Source organism: Oncorhynchus kisutch, unplaced genomic scaffold (assembly GCF_002021735.2).
Source record: "Oncorhynchus kisutch isolate 150728-3 unplaced genomic scaffold, Okis_V2 scaffold1511, whole genome shotgun sequence".
In the NCBI taxonomy this organism is placed as follows: domain Eukaryota; kingdom Metazoa; phylum Chordata; class Actinopteri; order Salmoniformes; family Salmonidae; genus Oncorhynchus; species Oncorhynchus kisutch.
The window spans coordinates 9,260-21,709 of record NW_022263456.1 but is presented as its reverse complement, the minus strand read 5'-3'; the positions used below and the strand labels follow the sequence as shown (position 1 = coordinate 21,709).

Sequence of the window (12,450 nt, the reverse complement as noted above, 5' to 3'; positions counted from 1 at the left end):
TTAATAGAAGAGGAGGAGACCATAATATGTATTAACCTTAGATGACTAAGAGGGGGGCGCTGCTTTGAAGCCATCGCACAGCCATTTTGGTACTTCTCCTTCATTTGACAAATATATTCTATTACAGACACCTTAATGCATACATGCAAATTATATGAATTGAATTGAACATGAACATTTTATATTTTGAGAGTGTTAATGTTACTGCCCCCACCACAACAAAGAATTACTTAAATACATGAAATTGTGTCCTTGAAACATTTGATTGAAATATTGTAGAATTCCATTCATTCCTATAGAGGACTGCTCTTTCTGGGATGTGCCAATGTGGCGGCCTGTGGCTTCAAAGCCTCTCATTGGCCATTACAAAGCATCAGCAATCCAGGGTTTATATACATCATTGGGGAGAGACCATAGAAAAGATGAATGCACAAGGAACAATGCATCTGCAGGGTCCCTATGCCCATCAAATTACATTCCGAGTTCGGATCCGAACACTTGCTTAGGTCACATGTAATGAGAATAATTAAAGAGGATATATGGAACTTGTGCCTCTGGGGGTGCTCTTGATCCAAAAGTGGTCCCCCAAATGGACAGTAATATTGTCCAGAAATTAAGTCAAAATTTGATGTAAACAATTCACAACTATCTCAAGGCCATCAGGCCATCAGACTGTTAAACAGCCACCACTAACATTGAGTGGCTGCTGCCAACACACTGACTCAACTCCAGCCACTTTAATAATGGGAATTGATGGGAAATTATGTAAAATATATCACTAGCCACTTTAAACAATGCTACCTAATATAATGTTTACATACCCTACATTATTAATCTCATATGTATACGTATATACTGTACTCTATATCATCTACTGCATCTTTATGTAATACATGTATCACTAGCCACTTTAACTATGCCACTTTGTTTACATACTCATCTCATATGTATATACTGTACTCGATACCATCTACTGTATCTTGCCTATGCCGCTCTGTACCATCACTCATTCATATATCTTTATGTACATATTATTTATCCCCCTACACTTGTGTGTGTATATGACAGTAGTTTTGGAATTGTTAGTTACATTACTTGTTGGTTATTACTGCATTGTCGGAACTAGAAGCACAAGCATTTCGCTACACTCGCATTAACATCTGCTAACCATGTGTATGTGACAAATAAACATTTGATTTGATTTGATTTTCAATAGTGTGTCTTCAACTGAGTTTGTAGTTCAATGACTGTTAAACTGCAGGTGAAAATCCACAATGTATAATCATTCATAACGAAATGTTTCAAAGTACAGTATGTGGAGAGCTATAACACTGTTGATGGGTTGATTTTTGGGCAACGGTTGGGAAATGTTTACATGGTATATGATTTTTTACTTGTAATTCGTTTTAAGAAATAGGCCTATACATGTCCCAAAATAACTTTTTGAATTTCTATCAAATATTTTCTCTCTCATCTGTCTTGTTCATGATGGGCAGACCTATACGCTTTTATCATTTTACTACACTGATATCTTGTAGCTTAGAGCGGACAACTATTTGGCGGACTAAATAAATTCTCAACATTGGATTTTCTTACATTATTCTCTCACAATAACGTCGTAGGACTATACACATCACATTCTATATGACTGACTGTTAACCTGTCTCCTACCCTTCATCTACACTGATTGAAGTGGTTTTAACAGGTGAAATTAATAAGGGATCGCAGCTTCACCTGGTCAGTCTATATCAGTCTATGTTCATAATATTTTGTACAGTCAGTCTATAACATGTTGTGGTTGACAAAGTGATTAGCCATTTGATTCGCTGTTCAAGAGTCTTATGGCTTGGGTTAGAAGCTATTTAGGATCCTCTTGGACCTAGACTTGGCGCTCCGGTACTGCTTGCCGTGCGGTAGCAGAGAGAACAGTCTATGACCAGGGTGGCTGGAGTCTTTGACCATTTTTAGGGCCTTCCTCTGACACCGCCTGGTATAGAGGTCCTGGGTGGCAGGAAGATTGTCCCCGGTGATGTACTGGGCCGTAAGCACTACCCTCTGTAGTGCCTTGCAGGCAGAGGCCAAGCAGTTGCCATACCAGGCAGTGAACCAACCTGTCAGGATGCTCTCGATGATGCAGCTGTAAAATCTTTTGAGGATCTGAGGACCCATGCCAAATCTTTTCAGTCTACTGAGGGGGAATATGTTTTGTCGTGCCCTCTTTACAACTGTCTTGGTGTGTTTGGACCATGTTAGTTTGTTGGTGATGTGGACGCCAAGGATCTTGAATCCTGCTCCACTACAGCCCCGTCAATGAGAATGGGGCGTGCTCGGTCCTCCTTTTCCTGCAGTCCACAATCATCTCCTTTGTCTTGATCACGTTGAGTGGGTGTTGTTGTCCTTGCACCACACGGTCAGGTCTCTGAACTCCTCACTATAGGCTGTCTCATCGTTGTCGGTGATCAGGTCTACAACTGTTGTGTCATCAGCAAACTTAATGATGGTGTTGGAATAGTGCCTGGCCGTGCAGTCATGAGTGAACAGGGAGTACAGGAAGGGGCTGAGCACGCGCCCCTACCCTTACCACCTGGGGGCGGCCCATCATGAAATCCAGGATTCAGTTACAGAAGGAGGTGTTTAGTCCCAGGGTCCTTAGCTTAGTGATGAGCTTTGAGGGCACTATGGCGTTGAACACTGAGCTGTAGTCAATGAATAGCATTCTCACATAGGTGTTCATTTTGTCCAGGTGTGACAGGGCAGTGTGGAGTGCAATAGAGCTTGCATAGTGTGTGGATCTTTTGGTGTGGTGAATGCTGCAGACATGAGTACCACGGGTCGGTAATCATTTAGGCAGGCTATCTTAGTTTTTCTCGGGCACAGGGACTATGGTGGTCTGCTTGAAACATGTTGGTATTACAGATTCAGACAGGGAGAGGTTGAAAATGTCAGTGAAGACACTTGCCAGTTGGTCAGCGCCTGCTCTGGGAACATGTCCTGGTAGTCTGTCTGGCCCTGCGGCCTTGTGAATGTTGACCTGTTTGAAGGTCTTACTCACATCGGCTGCGGAAAGCGTGATCACACAGTTGTCCGGAACAGCTGATGCTCTCGTGCATGTTTCAGTGTTACTTGTCTCTAAGCGAGCATTTATTATAAGATCTCTGTTGCTCTAGGTCGACAGGTTCCGGCTCCTTATCAGAGGTGACCGGTCTGCTCCTGATCCCCGGGACCGTCATCTTGGTCTGCGTCCTGTGTCTGGAGCCGCGCGTCAGGGAGGGGCAAATGTCACGTGTGCTCCCTCTCCGTCCTCTAGGTCACCAGCCTGCTCGTTATGGCGCAGCCCTGTCACCATCGTTACGGTCATCAGTGTGTTGTGACACTCACCTGGACTCCATCACCTCCCTGATTACCTGCCCTATATTTGTCACTCGCTTTGGTTCCTTCCCCAGGCGTCATTGTTTCTGTTTCAGTTTGGTCTGTGCGTTGTTTGTGTTTCTTGTTTTCTATTATGTTTTGTTTATTGATTAAATCACTCACTCCCTGAACTTGCTTCCCAACTCTCAGCGCACATCGTTACACTAATATTCATAAGACCATTACACAAGATATGTAATATAGGTCTTTATAAACGACTTTACTAATCATCAGTTAAGTCTTTTTGCGTGGCCTCATCTAAAGTGTGGGCTATTTATACATAATAAATACTAAATACTTTCTAAACAATAAGCACACAATATTCCGAAACGGTCACGCTGTTGCGATATGGTGATGTGTAACTTCAGACAAACTCTATGTTGAGTAACATAATGTTTTTAGTCAATAAATGCTTTTCTTAATTACATAAATGCTTCAAAATTCGCAAAAAGTGACATTAGCTGATGAAGATTATCTCATAGAACAAAACGTATAAGATCTCCCAAACCGGTCTTCACCACAAAACGTAATTTCAGCGTTTATCCAAAAACCCTACAAAAACTCAATACATTTTCCCATAGGCTTTGTTCAAAGAACCATGATGGAGTTAGTCCCTACAAAGAGACATCATTACTATTGCTCTCTATACATGTTAGCAATTGGGAGTATCCAACCCTTGCAAAAGTAACCTCACAGTCCAATCCCCCCATCCCCCCTTTGCTAATTTCACCACCAGCAAAGCATTAAAAAAGAATCTGCCCACAATATCTCATAATGACAGTGAAAACATGATTTTAGAAATGTTTGCTAATTTATTGAAAGTGAAATACAGAAATATCTCATTTACATACAGTACCAGTCAAAAGTTTGGACACACCTAGTCATTCCAGGTTTTTTCATTTATTATTATTATTATTATTATTATTTTACTATTTTCTACATTGTGTTATAATAGTGAAGACATCAACACTATGAAATAACACATATGGAATCAAGTAGTAACCAAAAAAGTGTTAAACAAATAAAAATATATTTTAAATTCTTCTTAGTAGCCACACTTTGCCTTGATGACAGCTTTGCACATGCTTGGCATTCTCTCAACCAGCTTCACCTGGAACGCTTTTCCAGCAGTCTTGAAGGAGTTCCCCACATATGCTGAGCACTTGTTGGCCCTTCCTCCCCAATTAAGGTGCCACCAACCACCTGTGCTAGACAGCCATTTTCAAAAACGGTTCTCTTTGCGGTTATACAAATTAAAACCATCCATTTCTGGTGGATTGACAATGGAACTCTGTTTAAAGTATCATTTTTAAATTAAGCCAAACAGAGTAGGCTACTATTTAAATGTTATCCTCCAGAAGAGGCAGAACATAGGCTATATTACAGCAAATAATGTCAAATCTCGAAAGTACCGATAGAGGAAAAAACTTTTTCTTGTAGAGAATGCATAAGGAAGGTGTCATGTTAATGAATGACATTGTAAACAACAAAGGTCAAATTATGTCACACAAGCAATTAATCACAGTATAAGGAAATGTATGCTCAATACAAAATTATAACCAGTTCATCGCAGCTCTGCCACGAAAATGGAAGAGGCAATTACTTAAAAGAGAAAGGAATTAATTAATCGTAAATGGCTTAAAATGACCAATATGAATCGTAAAATGTATCAGTTTCACTTATGGTCAAGAGGGTTGACAACTATACCGCATAAAATTCAAGATAGTTGGGAACAGATATCCCAATACCATGGCATCAGATTTATTGAAGTAATATTTTCTTTTTAATTTAAGCTATTATATAAGATTCCCGCTACAAAAAGAATGCTCAGTATATGGGGCATTGAACAGAATCAATAGAGTATCTATTTTGGTACTGTCCATCGGTGGCTTGTTTTTGTAGTCAGGTTCAGGAATGGTTGTTAACATGGGTACCACTGGGCGCACATTTGGTGGTTTTGCCCTAGCACTACACAGCTGATTCAAATAACCAACTCATCATCAAGCTTTGATTATTTTCATCAGCTGTGTAGAGCTAGAGCAAAAACCAAAACGTGAACCCAGGAGGAGCCCCAGGACCGAGTTTGGGAAACCCTGCCCTATGGTACTGCCCAGGGACACAGTGATTTAATGCAAAGTGGTGGATTGTGGGCATGCGCCTGCCACGGAGGAACATGCAAATATTCCACTGTTTGATGTCAGAGTAGCTCACCATTGTCCCAGGGGACATGCGGACTACCTCCAAATCATCTCACATCTGACGCACCAGGGCTGTCCCCTTTGTGTGTCCAAGTTGTTTCCACCGAGATGGATGACGATATTCACGGTCACAACTCGACTCGGCGAGAGAGAATATTTCAGAACCCTTCAACTGAGAACAGCTCGGCCATATTTCCGGCTCGTGTAGTCGTCTATCTAGCCAGCTACATTGTGTAATCGCATAGTAAATATTTGCTTCAGTCTTTGTTTCCTTGCTCTCGCCAATTTTCTGTGAGCAATGATCAGTATGATTATGACCATGGATCTTATCAATAAATAAAACGTACAACATCGTGAAGATTCACAAGGAGAGCATGTGTTAAACTATATTATAAAGTGGGTGGTTCGTGCCCCGAATGCTGATTGGCTGACAGCCGTGGAATATCAGGCCATATACCACGGGTATGACAAAACATTTATTTTTACAGCTTCAATTACGTTGGTAATCAGTTTATAATAGCAATAAGGAACCTCGGGGGTTTGTGGTATATGGCCAATATACCACGGCCAAGGGCTGTATGTGAAGGCACGTGCTAAGAACAGTCCTTAGCATGGTATATTGGCCGTATACCACACCTCCTTGTGCATTTTTGCTTAATTATAATGTTCTATAATAAGGTTGCACGATCACCTTCCGGTGTAAAAACCATGGAAATTAAAAACAAAACACTATGTTTAAACTGAGAACAGGCATTGGTCTGAAGCCGGAAAATGAAGGATATTCACATGAGCACCACACGAGTCTCAAATAACCCCCTAAAAAACCAAGCACAGGTGTTCAAAATCTTGTTTTATTCAAATTCAGCAGTCCACATGAGTTTGTCCATTCACATACTGCCGTTTGTCAATTCACATACTGCCCATGAAAATGGTCCAGTTTCCATAAAAGCTATGATCATTTTTCATATTTATTATTGCATAAAATCATCAGTTTTCATAGACATAATTGTACATGTAATGATTTGTATTTTCTACTTATTTCTTATAACGAATAAGAATTTCCAATAAAGCTTCAATGGCTCACTGCAGGCATAGAATCAACATATCCGGAAACACATCTGTTCCTCGGGGCACTGGCCATCTTTGTAACAGTACTCGGCACACATGTAGGTCCCGTTGGGCAGGACACAGCGACCGGGCTTCACTATGGTAACAAATTAAAAGTTGTTAGTTATACAGTAGAAACATACGTGTAATAGGAATTTCCAGGATAACAATCGAGAAAAGCAGTCGCAGGTAAAGTCAATCAAATCTATCCATAATAAATCGATACATGTAAAATGTATATGTACAATGTATGTGCATGAATATACATGTAACGGTTCTCTTGTGGTACAGTGGGGAGAACAAGTATTTGATACACTGCCGATTTTGATTTGATACACTGCCGATATCCATATAAAATGTATATGTAAAATGTATGTACATGAATATACATGTAACGGTTCTCTTGTGGTGAAGGAGAGTCGGACCAAAATGCGGCGTGTAGATTGCGATCCATGTTTAATCAACAAACGTAAAACACGAATCAATACAAAAACTACAAACGTGGAAACGTAACGAAAACCGAAACAGCCCTATCTGGTGCAAACACAGAGACAGGAACAGATCACCCACAAACACACAGTGAAACCCAGGCTACCTAAATATGGTTCCCAATCAGAGACAATGACTAACACCTGCCTCTGATTGAGAACCATATCAGGCCAGACATAGAAATAGACAAACTAGACATGAAACATAGAATGCCCACTCAGCTCACACCCTGACCAACCAAAACATAGAAATATACAAAGTAATCTATGGTCAGGGTGTGACAATACAGCAGAAAAGCTGTAAAACTCCAAAATATTTGTGTCCTCCAAAGAGGTGGATTGGTTAATATTAATGATTTTTTATTTAGAAAATAATTATATCCAGTTTATTACACGCTGCAACAGGGAGACACTTCCAGCACAGAAGCATAGAAAATGTCTAACTGGCATCTTGGAGACATGTCCTTTACATTCTAATCAGACAGCACCAAATGTTCTGTAAACACCAGCTCTAGAGGCTTGTAGGAAGTCAAAACAAACAGGCTGTCAGCTGCTACAGAATCACACAGTGTTCACAGAATGTCATCAATACAACATAACAGTGAATAATCAGTGTGTCCTCGGCCCTTATACCTCAAGTCCGGCGTGAACCTCTATCAACAGATATGAGAACAATCCATAACATTCAGCATCAAGTCTAGTGACCATCAATCCACACCTTGAGTGTCACAAGTAGAACACTGGAAATCATCTGTACACTGATTCTTTCCATTGAGGTCTTACTATTACAATGAGTTGGAATTTTGTTGGTGGCCCTTGACAAATTGTCAGCTTAAAGTTCTGTGAATTGCTGTATCGTAAGAAACGTATGTTGCTACTCCTCTGAAGTCTCAGCCTGATATTCCCAAAATCCTTTTTCCCTGAAATATTTTACTTTTATTTATCTAGGCAAGTCAGTTAAGAAAAAAATCTCATTTTCAATGACGGCCTAGGAACAGTGGGTTAACTGCCTTGTTCTTAACGACAGATTTTTATCAGCTCAGGGATTTGCTTTTGCAACCTTTCGGTTACTAGTCCGACGCTCTAACCACTAGGCTACCCTGCCGACAACGGTCCACCAACCAAAGGACATCTAGCCAACATGACACAACTGTGAGAAGCATTGGAGTCAACATGGGCCAGCATCCCTATGGAACGCTTTAAACACCTTGTAGACCCCATGCCCTGATGAATTGAGGCTTTTCTTAGGGCAAATGGGGGTGCAACTCAAAAATAGGAAAGTGTTCCTAAAGTTTGGTATACTCAGAGTGTATAGATGTTGCATAACATTGGTATATACTCTAAAGGCCTGCATGGATCTTGAAAATCTTCTTAATTGAGTGTCTCAGCTCTAAAGAGAGTGTATGTGAAAAATATCTATCTATGTGTATGAAATGTACAAGCCCCAGCTTTCTTGTTTCCAGAGTAATGCAGCAAATAATGAATGCAGTGGATGTGTGTATCTGTCACTCTGGGACCATTCCTACCTGTGTCGGTGCAATGCAGTTATGCCCACATCCATTGTGGCAGCATTTTTCATTATTGGGGCAGTCACTGTCATTGGAACAGAACTCCACACACATCCCCATGCCCCATCGTCTACGAGGGCACACTCCAGGCTTTGCTTTAGGACAACACAATTTGAGCAGACATGTCAGGGGACCCGACATACCACAAAGAGACATGAACACGGACAAAATTGGACTGAACCATTTTCTGGAAATGGAGATGGTTACGATAAATAGGCATTTGCATTTGTAGGAAGTCAAAACAGAAAGCGGTGACATTGTCAGCTGCTACAGAATCACACAGTGTTCCACAATGTCATCAATACAATACAACAGTGAATAATCAGTGTGTCCTCGGTCCTTCTACTGGGACCTCCAGTCTGGCGTCAATCACTATCAACAGATATGAGAACAATCCATAACATTCATCATCAAGTCTAGTGAGCATCAACCCACACCTTGAATGTCACAAGAAGAACAATGGAAATCATGTGTATTACAGAAGCTCTATACTAAACATTGTGTTGATCACTCTAAATTAAATATGAGCTTTACTGGTCTTAAATGTACCCATTACAAAATGTTTATGGTGTATATATATATATATATATATATATATTTATATATATACATATAAAACTCTAAATACCTACATGGCTCTCAGAAATCTTCTTAATTGAGTGTCTCAGCTCTAATTTGAGTGTATGTGAAACATATTGATCTATGTGATAATGCAGCAATAATGAATGCAATAGATGGGTGTATCTGTCACTCTGGGACCATATCCTACCTGTGTAAGGTGCAATGCAGTTATGCCCACATCCATTGTGGCAGCATTTTTCGTCATTGGGGCAGTCACTGTCATTGGAACATAACTCTGCACATATCCCCATGCCCCATCGTCTAACAGGGCACACTCCAGGCTTTGCTTTGGGACAACACAATTTGAGCAGATGTCAGGGGACCCGACATACCACAAAGAGACATGAACACGGACAAAATTGGACTGAACCATTTTCTGGAAATCAGTCATATTTGTGAGGAGATGGTTACGATAAATAGGCATTTGCATTTGTAGGAAGTCAAAACAGAAAGCGGTGACATTGTCAGCTGCTACAGAATCACACAGTGTTCCACAATGTCATCAATACAATACAACAGTGAATAATCAGTGTGTCCTCGGTCCTTCTACTGGGACCTCCAGTCTGGCGTCAATCACTATCAACAGATATGAGAACAATCCATAACATTCATCATCAAGTCTAGTGAGCATCAACCCACACCTTGAATGTCACAAGAAGAACAATGGAAATCATGTGTATTACAGAAGCTCTATACTAACATTGTGTTGATCACTCTAAATTAAATATGAGCTTTACTGGTCTTAAATGTACCCATTACAAAATGTTTATGGTGTATATATATATATATATATATATATATATATTTATATATATACATATAAAACTCTAAATACCTACATGGCTCTCAGAAATCTTCTTAATTGAGTGTCTCAGCTCTAATGAGAGTGTATGTGAAACATATTGATCTATGTGAATGAAATGTACATTACAAGCTCCATCTTTCTTGTTTCCAAAGTAATGCAGCAATAATGAATGCAATAGATGGGTGTATCTGTCACTCTGGGACCATATCCTACCTGTGTAAGGTGCAATGCAGTCATGCCCACATCCATTGTGGCAGCATTTTTCGTCATTGGGGCAGTCACTGTCATTGGAACATAACTCTGCACATATCCCCCATCGTCTAACAGGGCACACTCCAGGCTTTGCTTTGGGACAACACAATTTGAGCAGATGTCAGGGAACCCAACTTGCCACAAAGAGACATAGACACAATTGGACTGAACCAATTTATGAAAATCTATTTGCATCTCTGGAAAGTTTGTAGGCCATACTCCAAGTAATTTAGTGTCTAATTAATAGTTTTGGAGACATTTGTCCCCCATCATCAATGTTTCCCCCATAACACCCATGAAAATGCATGACAGCCTTCTGAACACTCACAATCTATTGGTTCAAAGAAGTAGGTTGAAAACATTGTATGTTAACTCAAATGGGCTGTGCAGGTAGTTACACACAGACACACAAACAGTGCTATTAAGATGCAGAAATAATAATTTCTAGTTAAATGAACATATGAGACAAATTGACAAACACATCATTATATGTTGACTGAATTGTTGCATATGTTTTCTCAAGTTGGAGCTAAGTTTGGGCCAACTAAAAATGATAAGTTCAGGTAACATTTTTATCTAGAAGTTGAATAAACTGAAAAAGGCTTTGGAACCACTTACTTCATAATCATTTGTTGAAACAACTAGAATTTATTTGACAGTGTATGCGTAAAATGGCCAAGGGTAGGCTGGGTTGTTTCAAAGTCATAATGGCTGGCTTGTATTTCTTAGTAAGGTTGCAACAAAATAGGTTGCAAAGGGGCTATGCACAACTATAGGCTATTGTTTATAACCAATTAGGTAGGCTTTAACACCTAAGTCAAGTGTAGCAGGCTTCTTAAAATAAATCATCAAATTGTCACAGTGTGTTTCATGACAAATAATGCAAAGTAGGCTAATTAGAACAACTCACCTGTAGATGTGCCTTCCGTTTCTGCAGCAGAGACTATTTTCAAATCTACAAATGCCAACAGAAAAAGAACCAAAGCACAACGCGCTGACAAATTCATGTCCATGCTGACTTCAAGACTGTTAGAGCAAATGCAGTCCAAATCAATTTAATAGAAGAGGAGGAGACCATAATATGTATTAACCTTAGATGACTAAGAGGGGGGCGCTGCTTTGAAGCCATCGCACAGCCATTTTGGTACTTCTCCTTCATTTGACAAATATATTCTATTACAGACACCTTAATGCATACATGCAAATTATATGAATTGAATTGAACATGAACATTTTATATTTTGAGAGTGTTAATGTTACTGCCCCCACCACAACAAAGAATTACTTAAATACATGAAATTGTGTCCTTGAAACATTTGATTGAAATATTGTAGAATTCCATTCATTCCTATAGAGGACTGCTCTTTCTGGGATGTGCCAATGTGGCGGCCTGTGGCTTCAAAGCCTCTCATTGGCCATTACAAAGCATCAGCAATCCAGGGTTTATATACATCATTGGGGAGAGACCATAGAAAAGATGAATGCACAAGGAACAATGCATCTGCAGGGTCCCTATGCCCATCAAATTACATTCCGAGTTCGGATCCGAACACTTGCTTAGGTCACATGTAATGAGAATAATTAAAGAGGATATATGGAACTTGTGCCTCTGGGGGTGCTCTTGATCCAAAAGTGGTCCCCCAAATGGACAGTAATATTGTCCAGAAATTAAGTCAAAATTTGATGTAAACAATTCACAACTATCTCAAGGCCATCAGGCCATCAGACTGTTAAACAGCCACCACTAACATTGAGTGGCTGCTGCCAACACACTGACTCAACTCCAGCCACTTTAATAATGGGAATTGATGGGAAATTATGTAAAATATATCACTAGCCACTTTAAACAATGCTACCTAATATAATGTTTACATACCCTACATTATTAATCTCATATGTATACGTATATACTGTACTCTATATCATCTACTGCATCTTTATGTAATACATGTATCACTAGCCACTTTAACTATGCCACTTTGTTTACATACTCATCTCATATG

The 12,450-nt window shown here is 39.9% G+C and overlaps 1 protein-coding gene across 1 annotated transcript; it reads right to left on the bottom strand.

Moving 5' to 3' along the window:
- Positions 1-8,706: 8,706 nt before the first annotated feature.
- LOC116366502 (WAP four-disulfide core domain protein 2-like) lies at positions 8,707-11,476 on the bottom strand. Its single transcript, XM_031818608.1, has 4 exons — positions 11,358-11,476; positions 10,409-10,540; positions 9,539-9,676; positions 8,707-8,864 (listed from the first exon to the last, which is right to left on the bottom strand). The coding sequence occupies exons 1-4, from the start codon at positions 11,458-11,460 to the stop codon at positions 8,707-8,709; spliced, it is 531 nt and encodes a 176-aa protein (XP_031674468.1). The 5' UTR covers positions 11,461-11,476.
- Positions 11,477-12,450: the final 974 nt, after the last annotated feature.

Bases quoted from the DNA above. Each gene is read 5' to 3' on its own strand.
- LOC116366502 (XM_031818608.1), bottom strand. From the start codon at position 11,460: ATGGACATGAATTTGTCAGCGCGTTGTGCTTTGGTTCTTTTTCTGTTG. The intron at 10,541-11,357 runs GTGAGTTGTTCT...GTTGTCCCAAAG, and splicing joins AACGGAAGGCACATCTACAG to CAAAGCCTGGAGTGTGCCCT. The intron at 9,677-10,408 runs GTAGGATATGGT...GTTGTCCCAAAG, and splicing joins CTGCATTGCACCTTACACAG to CAAAGCCTGGAGTGTGCCCT.